This window comes from Lynx rufus, unplaced genomic scaffold (assembly GCF_022079265.1).
Source record: "Lynx rufus isolate CCGP_SWC_20201006 ecotype Redwood Valley unplaced genomic scaffold, mLynRuf1.p SCAF_4, whole genome shotgun sequence".
NCBI lineage: Eukaryota > Metazoa > Chordata > Mammalia > Carnivora > Felidae > Lynx > Lynx rufus.
The window spans coordinates 99,543,287-99,563,546 of NW_025814856.1; the positions used below are offsets into that span (position 1 = coordinate 99,543,287).

The 20,260-nt window shown below is 38.2% G+C and overlaps 1 protein-coding gene across 4 annotated transcripts in view; it reads left to right on the forward strand.

Annotated features, from left to right (window-relative positions):
• Positions 1 to 7,216: 7,216 nt before the first annotated feature.
• DYNC1I1 (dynein cytoplasmic 1 intermediate chain 1) overlaps positions 7,217 to 20,260 on the forward strand; it is a 283,160-nt gene continuing 270,116 nt past the window's right edge. For 2 of the 4 annotated variants that reach the window (XM_047096199.1, XM_047096201.1), the window contains exons 1-3: positions 7,217 to 7,324; positions 14,705 to 14,819; positions 17,498 to 17,639. In XM_047096199.1, the coding sequence (XP_046952155.1) occupies positions 7,217 to 7,324; positions 14,705 to 14,819; positions 17,498 to 17,639 (365 nt within the window). The remainder of the gene's footprint in view (positions 7,325 to 14,704; positions 14,820 to 17,497; positions 17,640 to 20,260) is intronic. The other 2 variants (XM_047096200.1, XM_047096202.1) reach the window with 1 other exon arrangement.

Below are 20,260 nucleotides of genomic sequence, written 5' to 3' on the forward strand. Positions count from 1 at the left end.
AGTAGACCAGACCCGGGCAACTTCCGACTAAGAGATAGATTTTATTAAAAGTTTTGTCTGAGAACAAACTGAGGGTTGATGGGGGGTGGGAGGGAGGGGAGGGTGGGTAATGGGTATTGAGGAGGGCACCTTTTGGGATGAGCACTGAGTGTTGTATGGAAACCAATTTGACAATAAATTCCAAAAAAAAAACCCAAAAAAAAACAAAAACAAAAAAAAAACCCAACCTGGATGAGGGAACAAGTCTCAGCAAATATTCTAGACTTAACTCCTGATGAAGAGGTGTACCTTGTTGCGACCAAGCTCACATTACATAATAAAAAGAATATTAACTGGAAAAAAAAATTTTGTTTTCACAGTGTCCTGTTGGCTGTAAAAATTTAGCAAATAACCCTCTCATGTCTTTCACCAGCCAAATCCCTCTTGAGACTTCTATAACCCTCCTTTTATAGAAGGCAAGATATCACTGTATAAATGGACAAATGGTTGTGGTCTGTATCATCCCTTGTCCACCTATCCAGTTGGGAGAAGTCAGCTGCATTTTATGAAAAGCCAGACAGGTGAAACAAGGTTGGGAAAGATCAAATTTCTTATGCATACCTAGTGGCAGATGAAAAGTTCAATAGCTCATAGTAAAGAGCTGACAAGAGCAATTGTTTTCAGGCAGAAAAAGAGAACTTGTTTCTGGATATTTTTTTCAATGAGTCTGGCCACAGCTGGGCAATGGTTTAAACCTCCTAGGATTCTGACTTTAAGCTTAAAAATACATTTGCATATGCCAGCATTAGAAATGGAATCTCAAACTGCTGCCAACGTAGACAACCAAAAGGAAATAGAAGTCTATATTGTTCAAACGCTAAGCCTTGGGAGAGTCTATTACTTGGCAGCTGTGTAAACAGAGCTAAACCCTTTGCTTCTCCTCTGTTAGATACTTGGTTCTAAACAGGACCCGACCATCCCATGATGGTACATGCAGAAATGAAAATGTAGGCTATAGGTCTCATTGCATTCAAGAAACACTGAAAACTTTCTTTTCTTTATGGATGTGTGTGGACTTAAGAAGTGTGAAGGAAATGCAAGGTTAACTGGAAAGACAAGGGCCAGTGTGAAAATGACTTGAGTTGTTTCTTCCTTCCTCAGTGTCCATGTTTTTCTCTCATATATTTTCCTCCTTCTTTTCTCTCCCCATTTTTCCTCCATTGAGACTTAGGATCATGAGCCATTTCTATAATGGAATGGCAGGATTAACCCTCCCTGCAACTAACTTCTTCGTTAGAGAAGAAACCATTTCTCCATGTGCCTCTCCATCCTCTGGGCAGAAGTGGGTGAGATACGGGAGGATGTCTACTTGGGACAGCTTGATATGTAATTCCTGTGTTCAACTGAAAAATTGAGAAGAATTTTACTATTACTAAATTAAATGACTGCATTTAATTTTTTACAATATTTTTATTTGAGTAACATCTCTTTAACCACATAACTTCCATTTTATAATCCATTAGATTGAGAAGCTCCTTCTATTTGCTCTGAAGTGCCTTAGACTCTCTTGGATCACAGATTGGGTTTTCTTACTCTGATTATATTGCTACTAAATCAGTAACATGCTATATACCTTTAATGTATTTCTCACTGTAATATTTTTTAAATGATTGCAGTGAACTTTGAATGATGACTTTGGTTATTGAATTAAGGTGGACTTAGTGATGGGGGAAAGGGTTGGCATGGTAGAAAACAGTAATAGTAATAGTAATGATAATAATAATGATGATGATTATAATAATAATAATATAAAAAGGGGAAGAGAAGGAAAGGAAGAAGTAGAGAAGGAAGAGGAAAAACAATTTTCTTGGGTGTTTAATATTTGTTAGGCATGATTCTAAGTTCTTTTCTTATATTGATTCATTTAACTGAGATCAAATGGCCTTTTACTGGGCTCAGAGATGGACTGAAGCAAAAGTTATGAGAACTGAGACATTTGGGAGGATGGGTGGAGATGAGTTATAGTGAAGCAAGGGAATAAAGGTTGAACCAGGGATAAAAAGAGAAATCCATTAGCTACAAATTTTCTGTGCAGTGAACATGCTTATATGTAAATTATTTTGAATTTCTCCAAATAATTTGTTGAAATAGTCCTAGTATATCCACTTCATTGGAATTAATCATATCCAAAATTTATATTTTGAGTCAAAAGTAGAGATTTCCCCCCAATTGTATAGACTGTCCTCATCAATCTTGTCTCCCAGTGTTTTTTTTTTTGTTTTGTTTTCTAAAACTGTGCAAACTTTAGATGTAAATGTTTTAATCTTGGTCAATGTGATACTACAAAGAAGTTGCTTTTATTCTGTTATTGTTCAGTTCAATTATCTTCATATGTCCTTAAACCTTAATAGTCATTTGTTATTTCATTTTCCTCTGTGTTTTTTTTTTCATTTCCCTTGGAATATTAGTATCTTTGTTACTGGTTTGTAAGAGATTATTTATGACTAAGGAAGTTAACCATTCGCCATGCATTGTAAATGAAATGCCGTGTTTTGCCTCCAACATCTTACTGTGATGTTTTAATTTTGGTTGTACAGAAGTTGTGTGTTGAAATATAATAATGTTCTGCTTTAAAAAAAAGGGGGGGAATCAGAAGTAGAGAATTGAAATTTGAAAAAATAATAATAATAAGTGTTGGGGATTAGTGTATGGAGCCCAGAGGACATGGAGTAGCTGATTTGAACTTTTGGATATCTCTTGTTGAGGGGTGGGTAACTTGGGGGACAAGAAAAGAAAGAAAAGAGATGAAGTGGGGTTGTATTCAGCAGTAGTAAATCTAGAGAATTTGTAGGAGAGCGTGAGCTAAGATGCAGGGGTGGGAGGAGGTAAAAAGTGAGAGTTGGGTAAGTGAAGGTAGGTTGTAAGAGAGTGTGGGTAAGAGGAATGTCACCAACAGAAAACAAATTTGGAATATGGGACTCTGCTCTGAGGAGAGCTGAGCAGGCATCATAAAAGTACATCATCTGACCCCGGAATGGATGGAGTGGGTGAGGCTGAGCTGTAATTGTTCCTAAGACAGGGGAGAGGTAAACTGTAGTTGGCTGGTTGGTGGCAGAGTAGGTTGATGAACAGACTTACACCCAGAGGTGGGTGTGATTTTTCTCCTGACCCCTTTTTTAATTTTTAAATGAAAGAGACCAGCTTGTGTGTGTGTGTGTGTGTGTGTGTGTGTGTGTGTGTGTGTGAAGTAGGTGAGCAATAATTAGCAGCAGGTAGCTCTGACTCTTATTTTCTTAAACTGAGAGCATCAGAATTGCCTTTGCAATGACCTACATTAGCCACAGGAAGCTCTATAACTCATGTCCCCCATGCTTTGCGCCTCAATTTGCTTTGCTTGATGTGCAGGGAGATTTAGTGAGTCGGAGTGGCAAGCCCCCCGGGAAAGCCTGGGGAGTTTAGTGCTGACACTGCATTTAGTGCCATGATTGCAGCCTTTTTACTGTGTGTAAAGGGCCATTCATTTACTCTAATGTGTACTTCCCAAACCCTTTATGAGGTGTTCTCTTATTCTACTTGGTGTTGGTGCAAAATGTCTATTTTGGAGTAGATCCAAAAAGTCAGTAAGTGGAAGATACTCTATAGCTATCTTTTGCCATTGTGTCTCTACGACCTTTAAAAAGTGTGTTACTTGAAACATCACTACCTAATACTTTTTAAAAGTTCCGTTGGCGTTTTTGTTGTTTATTTAAAAAATACTGGCTGTGTGGCTGGTAACACCAACTTAAATTACCAGCATGGTCAGACATGTTTATCAGTTGTAAGAAGAACTTTGCTTTTTGCAGAAACGTACTAAATATACACTTTACTTCCTGCTCATGAATGAAGGTCAACCAGAAAATCACAACAAATATAGGATGTTCTTATTACATAGTTTGCTCCTTAATGACCATAGTATATAGCTGAATTTGTGGCAGGCCCTTTCGGTGGACTAGAAGAAGTCCAATTGCAACTGGGGAAATGTGTGGGAGAAAATTCTAAGTAGTTTCCACCGGCTGTGTTCAGAATGACACAATTATTGCTTTAATAGTGATCTTTTTGATCGGACATTTCATTTCTGACGGCCAAAAAAATGTCAAAAACATAAATCTGATTGGTCCCCATGGGAGAAGGAAGAGTATATGTAATTTCACAGATGGCTTCTGGAATTAGGGTCGTATTTTCTCCTGCCAGGAATTTTGCCCACTGGTGTTGAAAATTATTGGCAAATGATATTTTAGTGATAAACCTGATTTTTGTCAGTTCCATGGTTTCTCTTAAAAAGAAATCAGAAGATCTAACTGCTTTGATTCATATTTTTCCATGTCAACCATGGAGCTGGATAGAGCTTTCTTCTTCAGGCAGGTTATTTCCTCTCTGCCTGGTCTTAATCACTGCTTTGTGTCCTCATGTTATCTGCCTGGCTCCTGTAGGACTTTGAATTTGTGATTCAGCTTTAAACTTCGTAGGTGGATGACTCAGAATTCTGTTCCACAGCTCCGGTCCCCATCCAGCTTCTCATCCCATCTATAGTATCTATGCATTCTTTCTGCCCAGAAATCCCATTGACACCCAAATCACAACATACTACAAGTTTTTTCATTATTTCTTTCCTGCCTTCTCTTTCCAGCTTCGCTGCTATCCTCCTTGCTTTCTCAAAGTTGAATTGTGTCTGAGTCTTTCTCTTTTGCTTCCATATCTAAAGGCTATCAAGAGTTACTTCTTCCGGGGCGCCTGGGTGGCGCAGTCGGTTAAGCGTCCGACTTCAGCCAGGTCACGATCTCGCGGTCCGTGAGTTCGAGCCCTGCGTCAGGCTCTGGGCTGATGGCTCGGAGCCTGGAGCCTGTTTCCGATTCTGTGTCTCCCTCTCTCTCTGCCCCTCCCCCGTTCATGCTCTGTCTCTCTCTGTCCCAAAAATAAATAAAAAACGTTGAAAAAAAATTAAAAAAAAAGAGTTACTTCTTCCTTCTTAGCATGCTTTCATCTGCCCACATTCCTTACATTTGGTCTCTACATCCACCCACCATCCTCATGCAGGTGCAATCGATCCAGATAGATCACCAACCTCTAGGCAGCTTGCTTGATTTCTAGTTTCTGCTCCTATCTGTTTTCCAGGCAGGGACAAGAGTAGGCTTAAGCAGATTCCATTTTTACTTGGTCACTTTCCCCTTCAAAAAGCTGCTGTGATTTCCCATCTCTCATTATACCAAATGGAACTCTTCTGTTTTCCAAAGGCTTTACCTGTTGCCGCCACAAATACATTCTTACCAACTAAAGTTTATATTTCTTGGCTTGGATTCATCCACATCTCTTAGCCTGCTGGTTCCCATTCTATAGGTCTTTGCATATCGGTATCTTCCCTTCTTTGCTAGTTTCTGACCTTATTTGATAGCCACCTTACATTTCCTCTCCTCCTCAAAGCATATGCTTGCTCATTTTAGTAGATCTTAATTATTCTTTTGCTCTGCATTCTGCCTAACTTGTACGTTGGAATCAGCAGAGTGGAGTAGTTCAGAGCATGGGCACACTTGAATTTAGCTGCTGCCATGTACTGACTATGCGTTCTTAGGTCTTGCTGAGCCTCCATTATCTGAAATGCAAGCAAGGTATTAATAACAACACTGGTCTCCTTGGATTGTTATGATTAAATGTGATAACAAATAAATGTTTGGCACTCAGAAACCCACAGGCCAGTATCTCAGAGAACATCTCCAGCCATCCCACATGCCTACAAAGTGCAGTTATGCACTCTTTGAAGGGGAGAATCTGATTTTCCTCATCTTTGTACTCTGATGCCTTAGACCATGCCTGGCAAAGATTAATTATTCGATGATATTTGTTGAGAAATGAAGATAGGGTGTGTTCATGAATTGATTACAAAGATTAATTATTGTGATTATTATTGCTATTATTTCACAATTCTTTGCCATTACACCATGAACCAGAAGGAATATGTACAGTAAAGTGCATTTTCCAACTATGAGTATTTTTGGGGAAGTGTGTCTTAGGGTAACTGTAGCTTCTTGATTACCTTCTAAAGGCAGTGACAGGAAGTTTGAGGATATTTCATTCTTTTGTATTCTTTGCTTCTTTTTTGCCTTTCATTCCTCTGTCATCTACTTAGGGATTCATTATATATTCATCATAGCTGCATATAAATAATATGTAAGTTAATATTCATGACATTTTGGATTTTTTTTGTTTTTTTGCTTTATTTTTGGAATTTGGGTCAGAGGGGGGTTCTTCATTTCTCAGTGTTTCCATTTTCTTAGTTTCCAATTGAAAGCATGAAACAGGCAAATTTAATCATTGGTAACTGGTGACAGTATTCTCTGAACTCATTGTATTTGCAAATATTTCTGGCATCATCACCATTGGCATCACCATCCCCACTAACGTAGAAATTAAATTTCATTCAGATAAATTTTCCCAAGAACTTGCCATGGTGTTACCTACTATTTCATGTGTTCATAGACATCTTTTGCTTTGGAAAGGGAAAGTGCCAGGATAAGCACTATTGCGTTCAGTATGCAGATGAACGTTTTATAGAGATAGGATTGTACTGGAGACAAAATTAATTGTGACAGTTTGGGAGGAGTTTTACAGAAAAAGAAGATTAACATGTTAGGTCTTTAGTGGCTGTCTTCCTTGATGCATATAATGCTAGGCAAAATGAAATCTATGTGCCCAGGCTCAGTGGAGGAATGTTTACTGAGTCCATAGAAATTTGAGCAGGGCACATCTCTAAGGGTTTATGACAGCCTATGTTCTTTTCTCAGTGTGGGGATAAATTGGTGCATTATCGTCTAAATTGGAAGTCATGGTGAAAGTTCTTTTTTGATTCTCTTATTTATTTATTTATTTATTTATTTATTTATTTATTTATTGTTTATTTGTTAAGAAACTTGCACAGAAAGTGTCTTGCTTATTCTGAAGTTGCTATTATTCTTCAGACCAGAACAGATTATACCTTTGTATTTCTTCAAATATTTATGAATACATAAAAAGGAAGGTATTTACATAGCATGAGACCAGATCTAACTTCATTTGTTTCTTTGATTCTTTGACATAGGCTACGTAATACAACCTGTTCTGGTCAAAAAGTCACATTTTCAAGCTTTTGAATGATTTTTGCAATGATAATACAGAAAGGTTATTTTTATATATTCACATTTTTTTCTTTTCCTCCAAGGAAACCAACATGTCTGACAAAAGTGACTTAAAAGCTGAGCTAGAGCGCAAAAAACAGCGCTTAGCACAGATAAGAGAAGAGAAGAAACGGAAGGAAGAAGAGAGGAAAAAGAAAGAGGTAAATACTGGGTATTGGGGTGTTGCAGGGAAAAAGGAAAATCACTTGATTCTAAGGGACTGGTCAAATGATTAAGAGGATGCTCTAGAAGAATCCTTCTGGATCTCTGAATAAAATGAGTGGGTATCTGCATATGCAGAGTAACGAGATCATTGTCACCTGCTGTGTCCTGGCCAAGCACCACCTATGGTCCAGAGGTCTCCAAGCCCCAGGTTCACCTTAGACTTGAATAGCACCCTGAAAGTGGTCCGTGAAATCTCTATTGTTAGAAATTTCTTAACCTTTCTGTATCTTGGTTTCCTATCCTTAAAATAAGAATACTAATATATATTTTTTGTGGGGTTGTGCGAATTAAAAGAGTTAATCTTGTAAAGCACTTGGTAGTACCCAGGCTCTGGTAAGTGTTTAATATGTGTTAGGGCTCTTAAAAAGTATTTATTTATTTATTTATTTATTTATTTATTTATTTATATTTTAGAGGGAATCTTTTTTTTTTTAAGTCTAGTGTTGAGGGAGAAAGAGAGCGAGAGAGGATGGTCGTGCATGAGTGGGGGAAGGGCAGAGAGAAAAAGGGAGATTCAGACCCAAAACAGGCTCCAGGCTCTGAGCTGTCAGCACAGAGCCCGATGCAGGGCTCAAACTCATGAACTGAGAGATCATGACCGGAGCCAACGTCGGATGCCCAACTCACTGAGACACCCAGGCACCCCAAGAGAAAGAATCTTAAGCAGGCTCCATGCTCAGCATGGAGCCTGATGAGGGTCTTGATCCCACAGGCCGTGGGATCATGAATTGAGCCAAAATCAAGGGTCAGACACTCAACCGACTGAACAACCCAAGAGCCCCAATATGTGTTAGTTTTAAGAAAAAAATTTTTCAAAACTACTAGCCTGGGGTGCCTGGCTGGCTCAGTTGGTTGAATGTCTGACTTCTGCTCTGGTCATGATCACACAGTTCGTGAGTTCAAGCCTCGCATTAGGCTCTGTGCTGACAGTGCGGAGCCTGCTTTGGATCCTCTTTGTCCCTCTCTCTCTGCCCCTCCCCTGCTTGCAAGCTCTTGCTCTCAAAAATAAACAAACATTAAAACACACACACACACACACACACACACACACACAAACTACTAGCCAGAACATTTTAGGAGAACAATAGAAAAATGATGCCAATGGATCTCCATGGTTTCCTAAGGGATGTGTGTTTTTCAGCATAAACAAGGATCCTAGGTCTGATAGAGGGAAAGCAGTATGTCCCCCTCTTGGAGAGAGGGTAGGTAGTATGGTAGTAGACTCTGCTCCATGGACACAGAATTATGACATTTTGAAACTAGAAGAGATTTTAGAGGCTTTCTACTGACACCCCTCGTTATGCCCACAAAGCAGCAGAAACCCAGAGATGAAATAATCACTTTCTGTCTGCCACACCCAGAATCCAGGGCTCTGGATTCCCAGTTCAGTGCGTTGCTGTCATGTCATGTTTTCTTCTCCTAGCTCAATCCAACAAATAATTTATTTTTAATTCTCCAATTTGTTGCGGTCATGTAGAAATAGCCCACATCTTGTACAGAAACCAGACGCCAAAGGTGGTTTGGAATAGTTTTCTGAGAAGGAAACTTTATGTGTGATATACTCGTGTGTTTGGAAACCAGAGCTGTCCCATACTTGGAGTCTTTCTGTAAGGAAAAAGAAAATGTCTTCTGATGCCTTACAATCTAGATAGGCTCTGTTTCATACTATAGGGGTGGGAGACCAAGGTAACATATTTGTAACAATTATTTCCCAACAAAGTAAAACATAATTGCAATTGTGTTTTAGCCTCCTGCCATCTCACATCTCTCCCGTTCCATTACACTTTGATTGATGCCACGGTCTTATTTGTCCTTGACAGTGCACATAATGTTTTTCTCCTGGTGATCTTTGCTATTATGTATGCAGTCTTTGAGTGAAGTAGAGGTGAGAATTGACAAGGAATGGCTATTCATTTCCAGGCAAAGCCAAAAAAGGCATTAGGTTATTATGCTTCCTTTCCTTCAAATGTCAACACTTACTATAGTTTTATAGCACCTGTTATCCTTTACTAATAACCAGTTTCCTTTTAAACTGACGTTCTAACATCCAACTTGAATTTCATAGAATTACTACAAAATGTGATGTGGTATGGGAAATCCGGTTCCAAATTATGCTGTCTGCCTCGTCTTTGTCACTTCACCCATGGCGGGGGGGGGGGGGGGGTGGCGCAGGGAATTGCAGGCAAACAAGGCTGATCGAAACAGGCCACCCTTTCTGTTTCTGTACCCGGCAGCTTTGCCCAATGGAGATTTGGCCTGTTACACAGCAGATGGAGCCCTAGGAGGTTGCCAGTGGCAGGTGGTGGGGAGTGTGGTACACCTGGGCTCTGTATTTTCTGGGCTTGGAATTAAAGCAACGGTCTTAGTTTCCTTGTTTCCACAGGGTTAAGCCTGTCATATCCTGACCTTGCTCCACGGGCTCCCATGGCAGTACAGAGCCCTCACTCTCCATCTCAAAGGTTTTGATTCGAAAGGTCCGACCAGGGCCAGACTTTGCGATTCATTGGACGACACCATCCTTAAAGCTTGTCTTGTTCTTCAGCAACCCATTTCCCCCTGCAAAAGATCTTTCCTTAATTGGGTCAGAGTAACTTTTGTAGACTGTGATGAGTTGGTTTGTCTGAGCAGACTTTGCCATAAGACAGAGGCGGGAAAATTCAGTGATTTTGCCCCGAGGCTTTTGAGGTGATGTGGCTGGGAAACCTGGCTCTGCCCTTCACAGAATGGCCTTGAGTGAGTATGAGACCCTTCTGACCTTGTTCTCCCTTGTGTAAAATGGGAAAAATATTGGTGCCTACCTGACAGAGTTCTGTGAGGATGTAAGGAGAACATAAGGCACAGAGGAACTGGTCAGTAAGAAGCAGTGGTTATTCTGCTCCTGAGATTGGCAACCAGAATAGGAGAATGCAACCCCGTACGGTTGGCTACATACATTTGTCAGGATCCTGCTGATGAGGCCGTTTTCCAAAAATACGGTTATTGGACGGATCTTATAATTCAAGTCTTCCAGTTTCCTGGAATTATAACATTTTGTAGCTGCAAGAAACCTGGAATTTTCAAATGAGGATACTGGGCCCCAGAAGTCAAAGCCTTAAGGGTAGCCGCCCTTATCTCCAGTCTCAGGAAGGATCCCCTCTTTCAGCCCGTGGCCCTAAACAGAAACCTGGGGTCATTCTTTTACTACCCCTTCTCCAACTTATAGTGGTCATCAGATCCTGGATGGACAAGACAGCACTTTCTTTTCTCCCCCATCTTCTTTCTCCTTAAATCCACATTCTGGCCAGTCTCAGCTACTTACATATCCCATATGGGCCACACTCTCTCTTGACAGGGAGTTTGTGAATATTTACTTACTGCTTGTACCATTCTCCTACTTCTCTCTATTGTCCTTCTCCTGACTATTAACTACCTGTCTTTCAGTTCTCACCTCAAACGTCACTTCCTCCAGAAAACCTTCTCTTATACCTTTCTCCCGCCATGACTAGTTAGTCTAGCCCCTATCCTTGACCTCATCAAACCAGTTAGCACAAAGCAGTATGTTTGCATCTTCACTCTTGTTTCTCTCCTAAGAGAGAGCAGGCTTTTGAGGACAGGGCTGGTGTTTTTCAAGTGAATGTCTAGCACAGATCCTGCCACCTACCAGGACTTCAATAAAGGGTTAAACAAAGAATGATTGAGTGCATGAGTGAACACAGCAACTAGTTAGCACTAGTCTGAGATGCTGGTCATAGACACCTTTTCCAAACATCTGGAATTCTTTCCTGCAAATATCCTTGGAAATTCTGATCTTGAGTCTATGGGATGCCCCAGTCAACTGTCACTGACTCCTGAGTTTTAAGATTTTCCAATTTTTGTGGTGTTTGTAGAGTGTTAGCAATAGCCTTAACTTATAGGCTTGATTTTTAACTTTATTTAAGCTTATATTTTAAATGATACAAATTTAGAATAAAAAGGAAACAAAATGCTTCTTAATGCCAATCTGAGTGACTATTTTTTTACCAGGACTGAAAACTGGTGTGAGTTAGGACCACCTAGGTTGATTATCTCCACAGAACCCAGAAAGCTATACATGTATAAAATTACCACTCTGTGCTTCTTTGGATGTCAACTGTTTTCTTGGTTGTGGTATTATGGATGAAATCTGATTTCAAAATAAATATAGTGGCCACCATTTCAGATTCAGTCCCAACTTCATGAAAAATTGGCTTTAATGCAATGAGGTGTCCTTAATGGGGCCACCCTGAAGTTTCGTCCTGTCCTTGGCCTTCTGCTGGATTGCTGTAAGGTAGGACGGACAGAGGTTTTCTGGCCTGTCCTCACTTGTTCCTCTAATAACTATGGAGCTGTCTTTGAAAAAGTGACTGACAGTTCTCAGCTGACAAATTTGCTTTCTTTGATTTTCCTCCCTGGGTCTCAGCTGTGATTACTCTTTGCAAACAGAAATAGCGTTTTCTGGGAAAGACACCTAGCACATTTTTTAATTGCTAGCACTGTGAAATCACTCCTATTGAGTCATTAAAATATATTAGGATTCTACAGTAATTACATGGAGAAAATCAAAAGTTTCGTGACTAGAGCACTTGGTATAACTAACTGCCTTGGATGTAGTATCGCTCTGTTTAGTTTAAGGTGCTAATTGGTAACAGATAGGAATTGCCTTTATTTCTAATAAGCCCCAGTTACCTAAGTTTGCATTTTCCTTGTCACCTTTGAGTGCTGATAGCTTTCTTAAGCTTTTGTTACATCTAGATGGACATTTGTCCTTACTAATATATGTCATTATATTGCCTTCTTCCTTAAGAATTAAAGAAGGTGGAAGTTAGAGAATGAATTGTAGAGGCACCTGTATGAAAAGGAATGAAATTTTGGAGGAGGAGTTCAGGTGTGCTGTTTTTGCACAGTGTATGGTTATGCATGCTGATGTGTGACATGCCCTCTAGTGTGTTTCTTAAATGTTTAATGCTTAAAGAATAAATTAAAAAAAATTCTGTGCCTTTCTGCATAGGACATACATGACAGAAAGTTTTAGATAATATACTCTAAGTTAATTGGAAAGGAAAGGATTAGGCAGATCTTCTTCGGTTCGCTCTATTTAAGCTCCATTAGAACCTCTTTGTCTCATTACCGTTGACACTCTGTTGTCCTTCACTACGTTTTTGTTAAAAGAATGAGGAAAGGTTAATGACTCTTTTTGTTGCTAGGATATAGCAATGACTCTGTTATGAACACTGGGTCACTGAAAGTTTAGAGGACTCCTAACAGTGCTGTTGTAAAGGCACTTGCTGAACAGAGTGCAGTTGGCAGAAGGATGTAGAATTCTGAGATTCTATAGTTATAGAATAACAATTACCAAAGGGAGGTAATTGTTCATTTATTCAATACATTAAAAAAATTTTAATGTTAAATTTTGAGAGAGAGAGACAGACAGAACACGAGTGGGGTAGGGGCAGTGAGGGAGACACAGAATCCGAAGCAGGCTCCAGGCTCTGAGCTGTCAGCACAGAGCCTGACATGAGGCTCAAACTCTTGAACTGAGAGCTAATGACTGGAGCTCAAGTCAGACACTTAACCTCTCAGCTTTACTGTGAGGATATAGTGGTGAACAAAATAAACACATATCTGCTCTCAGTAAAGCTGAAAGTCCAGTGATGGCTAAACTCTCCACTGTAAAATCATATTGTTTCATACTGGCTTCCTAAGATGGATTTTGCTTATCTTAGTTTTTCCATTTGTATTTCAGTAACTTCTATGGTAATTCCCTTTTGTTTGATTTCCTCCTTCCTTTTTTTAACTTTCTGATATGTGAATGTTGATATAGATCCTCACTCTGCAAGGCCCTTCTTCCTATTTTAGTTCTATCTTTGCCTCTGTTGTGCGCATACACTTTGGAACTTTCTTCAATAAGTTTAAATGTTAAAATTGGAAAAGAATGTGAACTTTGCTATCTTCACGGATAGAGATTAAGCTGTCATTTCAGAATTTTGGGCTAGGTGAGAGTGCCAGAAAGCCTCTAGTGCTCTCATTAGCCTTCATCAACCCCCACAATGACAGTTTTTCCTCAAATGACAGATAGACTTCAAATATGAGAGCATTTTAAGCCTGAGATGAATAATAACAAAAGTGTCGAGCCCAACATTATGTGCAGAGATGCATTTTGCTTATAATCAGTGTGTAGGTTATCATCTGGAAGTAAAAGTTTCATGGACTTTTTCCGCTTCAGATGCCACGATGTAAATTATGCTTTGGTGCTTTGAAATGTACCCGGCTACCCTTGAAGCAGATAATATACCTGTTAGGGTACCCAACTTGCCCCTGGGGAGAAGGGTGTGTTTGGTAACTGGATAATTGGTTTTTGACAACCTGAAGATAGCTTCACTTTTGTAAACTCTCAAAGCTTTATCATGAAGCAGGATGTTACAATGTTTCAGATGTGGGATAAATGCCTTGTCTTAAGTAATTAACTGTGTTAGGAAAAAGAAAAGACCTGAATGTTTAATTAGCCCAGAATCCCACCGATGACCTTCTTTAACCTGTATTTTGTTGTTCCTATCCTATAGAAAACACGAACTAGACATAGGATCTGTCTATATGAAGCCCTGTGTTTGTTTGACAGAATTTGGGAAACTTCTTCTGAATGATTTTTTTATTCTATATTTTTCTACAAGATAATTTTCTCCCTTGAGTTAATATATTTAATGGAAGCCTGTGAAAATCAGAATTAAGTAACAACACTTAGATATCAATATTGCTCACATGCCTCAATAAATATTGTAGCATGGTTTATTTTAAACCATGGTAAAATTAGATTGCTGATACAGAGTGTATTTTACAGTTACAGATTTCAGAGCTAGTTTTATTTTTTAGCCAGATCCCAGTAATTCTTTGTTTTCATAATTCCAACATGGGGCGTGAATATTATAAACACGCACTCATCAAGAATTGATAGATAGTATGTCTTCCCAGAAGGGACAATGGGGTTGAAAAAGGCAAACAATTAAAAAAATAATAATCCATATTATCCCAGTCAGAAATATTTAACTCTGATGGTTTCTTTCAAAACTGAGTGAGAGAAACTTTCATACCATGCGATAAAAGCAGGGGAAAAAAAACCTTCAAACAAAAGAGAAAGCACGGGGTTAGTAATTATTAAGTGGAGCAGTTGCAGTGTTTTTTCATCCTTTATACACATGATTATATCTATTTATGGCTTTTGCTTGGTCTTCACTGCCACTCATTTACCACTTTCAGTTTAAGCCAGGAAAAGCATATACTTAGTTCTGTTATTAACTTTTCTTACTGGCATCTACTCTTTTTAGGCTGATATGCAGCAAAAGAAAGAACCTGTTCAGGACGACTCTGATCTGGATCGCAAACGCAGAGAGACAGAGGCTCTTTTGCAAAGCATTGGTATATCACCGGAGCCCCCTCTAGGTACCTAAACGGTGTTACTGTTTTCTTAAATTTGGCTTGCATGGGATTTACCATGTCCAGCGTTTACTATTCTTTTATGTCTCTTTTATTTTTATTTTTGAAGAAATTCTGTGGCTTATGGTTCAGCTGTATTTATTTTTGGAATTGAGGGGGCTGGAAGGAGATGGAAAGACAGATTGCTGCTTATTGACTGATTATATGGTCAACCTTCTCTACTGTGTACTAGTAGATTATTTTATACTTGTTAAACGAGTTGCCACATGGTAAACACAAGAAATCTTGGAATTTTTTTCTTAAATTGTTCTTCATTTCCATCACTGAATCCCAGCCTTTCTCTGCCAACCTAAATACTGTGAATCTGGTTATGAATTTCATAACCACTACAGGCATAGAATTATTCCATGATGAAAATAGAAAGCTCAGTGGGAAATGTGAAGGAAAACTTAAAATAGTGACAAATTAACAGCTACTTAACAAGTTTAAATTTATTCAAGTCTATTGTAGATCTTGGTTTCACTGCTAATTGGCATTTTTATTGCAACACCCCTCCTCCAACTCATTCATTTGTAGTTAATTGTCCACAATCTCATTTTGTGACTAGGGTTTGGATATTGAATTATTTGGTTTATTTGTGTTGAAGGTAAACTTCTACATGATGTGTTTATTCTGTCACTTCATTGTGTATCTCTCATGTGATCATTTATTTTATTTCTCTTTATCCATTTGCTTTCCATACATTTCAGGATAATCCTGGGGTGTCTGTGAAACTACATGATAGCCAATATAGTAAAAAAAAAAAAAAGACTTTAAAAATAATGCATATAAGTAGATACAATATCAAGTCTTCATTTCAAAATGGTTTGTTTTTTTAAATCCCACCATTGGCTTTTATATTAAAATAAATTTTTATTTATTTCCATAGTTACTTAAACTAAGAATAAAAATTGTCCCATGTACAACAAAATGACAAGTATTTTATTAATATAAGAAAAAGCAATATGTAATAAGCTAATGAATTATTGTTACTGGATATAATTTAATATATACACACACAATTAAAACACCATAAAAAAGTATTTTATACTGACCCTCAGTTTGCATTAGGTAAAATCATATGTCTAACAATTATAGAAGGAGCCCCTACAAGATGTTGGTTACTTCGTTTAACTTCTTTATGGTATGGAAGATGTAACCTTTGGGATATTTGGCTGATGGACCTTCTTTGAGGAGCTGACAAACTTCTTAATACTTAGTTAACTTGTGACATAATGTAGACACTTTGCAGTAATCCATTATGTTTTTTGCCTCAAAATAGCCTTTGAGATTCTGTTGCAGTGTGAACACTGGTTAAGCCCCATAGTCGTATGTCTTATTTTCCTCTATTCTAAATAAAGCCGGCAATTAAACTTTAAGAACAAAACAGTTAAGTATCTCTAAACCATGACCACTATGGCCAAATTCTGAGCTATCCCTGCATTCCCGTCAGGGGACTTGGTGAGAGTGGTGCCCATTTTCAGTTTTCATCCATCTCTCCAACTTACCCTCTGACTTACTACAGAGGGTCATCAGTGAATTAATTATGGGAGCTCACGAAATTCCTAGTTTCATGACAGATCTGCCATTGTGTTATAGGATTTGGACAAAATAGTTAAACCCTTTACTCCATTAAATAAATAAAAGGAAATTGCACATGATTGAAACCAAATGGGAATCTACACTTATGTATTGAAGTTTCTTTCTGCCCATATGGCTTCTCTGGCATGTGTGATATTGAGAACCCCCTGAATTTGTCTGGCCTGGAGCCATCTTGGCTATTTGGTGCAGCTTCTATCTGAAGGACGTTTGGCTTGTACCTGAAGGACAGAAAAAATATATATATATACATTTACATTTCCTGTACCTTTTTTCTTTTCTTATCCTTGTGTCAGATCTTCAGCTTGCACTGACCTCAATCTTCGAACTTATTTCTCCGGTCTTTAGAATGGCTGTTTACTTTTGTGCCCATGGCAGTGCCTTCTAACGCTGCCACAGGCGAAGGGAAGCAAGTTCCGAACACAGTAAACAATACAATGGGATGAAACTATTCATTAAATGTAAAAATAAAGCCGCCTGGCATTTTCCTTTGTTTTGAAAAAGATTTTTAAATTACCAGGTTCAACATTTACCCTTTCTCTATCTGTCATTTAGTCTCGCATAGTAAATGCAGTTTATATTCCACAGAGAATTGATTTCCCTCCAATGTAGACATACAACAGACTTTCCTCTCTCTCTTTGACGATTTAAAATTATTCAGAATTACTTATTCCATAATGTTTCAAAGTTTTATAGACACCCACTTTTTTAATAGGTCACATCTATACTAACAAAATAAAGTGGAGAATTGAAATTATCTGGATAGGTCACCCTAGAGAGATATTTGAGTTGAAATATCTGGATAGCTATTTTGATTCTCCATTTCACTTTGTTAAGGTGGACATGGCCTTAGAATCCCTAAGTTAATTCTGTCTAAATTCATTTCAAATTTTAATTTCCAAAATATGAAAAATTCACTTGACTTTCTTCCTTTTCTTTCCTTTTTTTTTTTTTTTTTCCTTATCCCATCTTAATCTCTCCTGGCCATACAACCACTTTAATTTGGGCCCATTTGTTTTGATTTGTCTGACACTGCTCTTCTCCAGTGCAGTCGCTGCATTTTTTAACATGGGATACCTGTTATTTTCATTATTTAGTCCCAACCCCTATGTCTCCCTCCTCGAAATCAGTGAGCACTCCCAGTGAAGCTGGAAGCCAAGACTCAGGAGACCTGGGACCATTAACAAGGTAAGAACTGTCCCTCTAACAAAGGCCAGGGGGGATGTCAATATTATAAGAAAACAGAGGCCAAAAAACACCATGCCACTCTGTTGTGTGCTATTAAATGTCCATGCATCTGCATTTATACTCAGTCAGTTTATATTTAGATTTATGGTGGCTTGCTGTTTTAGTGGCATAGAAATGATTTTGAGCACTAGAAATGATAAACTTGTACCTTATTTTTCCTTGAGTGGGCTAATTTAGCACCATGTGTCTTGTTTGACAAACACAACCACATCCATTAGCTTAGGCCTAAAAGAAAGAGAAGGATCAAAGGCAAGTGGAATATATATCCAGCTTCTTATTATTCTACTCTGGTTTGGTTTCCATGGGAATTTTTGTTAATAAAACACTAACATGTTCTAACCCTTAATTTAATTTTTTAAGCGTGGTGCTTATTGACTTAATAGTATTGACTAATTTGATAACTCAGTCCCCAAAGTGTTTTTATTATTATTACTAATTATTATGATCATCAGAGTTGACTGCTCTGTCTTCTGAGTCAATTGCCAGATTTTTATTACACTATATATACTCAGAAGATTAGGTAACTTCTGAAAGTGAATATATAGACATTTTCTAATTTGACCACTAAAGGGATATCCAGAAGGCAAAGATGCGAAGAGAGAAAAGAGAAGTCTCATTAACACGCATGGAGTCGTGGTAACTTTCTTAAGCCAGTTGCCTTTGCTAGGATTCCCGTATGCAGGTGCCACAGGCAGGTGATGTTAATGAGCTGGGCGTGGGGGCCTGCGGCAACTGGCTGGGAAGCACCATGGCTAGGCCAGATGGTCTCCTCACAGCTCAGGCTGGTTGAGCTCATGTGGAAATACGGACCCGATTTTTCCACATCTTTCCATTTTTCATTAGAAGCCAAAAATTAAGGGCTTCATGCAAAAATCTCCTTAATGTTAAACGTTAATGACTTTGTTAAAAGTAGTTGTGGGACGGCTTTTGTCTCTGGGCTGGCAATTTGTGACCTCTGTCTTTGACTCGTAATTAAAATAAAATAAAATAAAATAATAAAATAAAATAAAATAAAATAAAATAAAATAAAATAAAATAAAATAAAATAAAATAATAAAATAAAATGCTTTACTAAAACTTCAAATAAAAAAAAATCATCCACCACACTAGTGTTCTAACAAATCAACCTTTGCCTTGTCTATGTATCTTTCTATCCTTGTCTACCTGTGTATATTTCTTGTTACCATGTGTGTTACTGCGTGACAGGTAGACAATTTTGCATTTTTCTTTTTCCATTTAACACATTATCATAAGCATTTTCTTTTGAAAGGACATTATTTCGAGGCCGAGGCAATTTTGGTAGAGAAAAATATGGAAATCAGAATAGTCTAGTATTAGCCTGAGCTGTAGCGTTTTTGCGTTTTGTGTGTGTATGTTTCCTTTTTTCTTTCTGAAACCAATATGTAAGTAAGACTGGAATTGTCTCGCCCATGTCTGCCTGTTGGTGTGTTTCAGAATTGAGTATTTTGTCTTATACAGGGAATTTTGAAACCAGTGGACACTACTTTCAGTTTGAGAAAAATGGAAGTAGGGATTCTGTGGGCACCAGGCTGGTTTATTTTAGCAAATCGCCTTTGTGATTTGGGGGCAGCACACGTCTTCTCTCATCTTTTGCTTTGAACACTTCAAAAGGTCTTTGAGAGGAGGGAAAAAAGTAACAATAACACAGTTCTGTAAGATCTAACATTTGTTCAAGAGCTGGCACAATATAATTACATTCCTTAGGGGGTCCATTGGCCTATCATTAAGTTAATATATTTGCCTGTTTCTATACAATGATGGTGTTGTGTCATTAATGCTCAGCTTCAAGGGGTGCATTTGGCAGCATTAAATTCTATTACTGACTTCACAGTTTATGAACCCTTTTGAAAACTGTAGAGAAAGCTGACCTATGCTGTTACTGCTCTGGGGACAGCAGCAAATATTTCTTCTCAGAGAACATCACTCTTCATTTTCCCCCCACTTATATGATGTTTTTGTAACTTAATGAATCACTTTGGAAGAGGTACTGTCTACTCCCACCCTGATTAAATTCCAGCTAGCTTCCATTCTTGATAGGACCGTTCTGGCAAGGGTGGGCAACTAGAAGTCAATGAGCAGATTCCTTCCTGGATGCAGGTTTCATAGGAATGCAAGAAAATTGACACTGAGGAAATGATGATTTTCAGAAAAACTGAGCACAAGATTTGCTTGAGGAATAGGAATATTAGGAATATCTTAGGATATTTTGCCCTTATTTTGGACTAAGGAAAATCCCATGCAAATTTATGTCTTTGCTTCTATGAATAGATATGAATTAATTTCAAGAGAACCTTAAAACTTCAGTTTTTAAAATTCCATTTGGAATATCTTTTTCTATAGAAGAAACCTCTTTGAAAACAATTACTATTAACTTTAACACGTCATAAAACATGACTGGGAAAAAGACTTGGTAAATCTTGAGAATATAGCTCTGTAGTCACAAATTTGCTGATGTGTGTGGAATTTGGGCTCTTTGAAAAGTGGAAAATCTTTCAGAAAATAACTCAGAAATCAAATTAACACATCTGGTCCTACCTAAC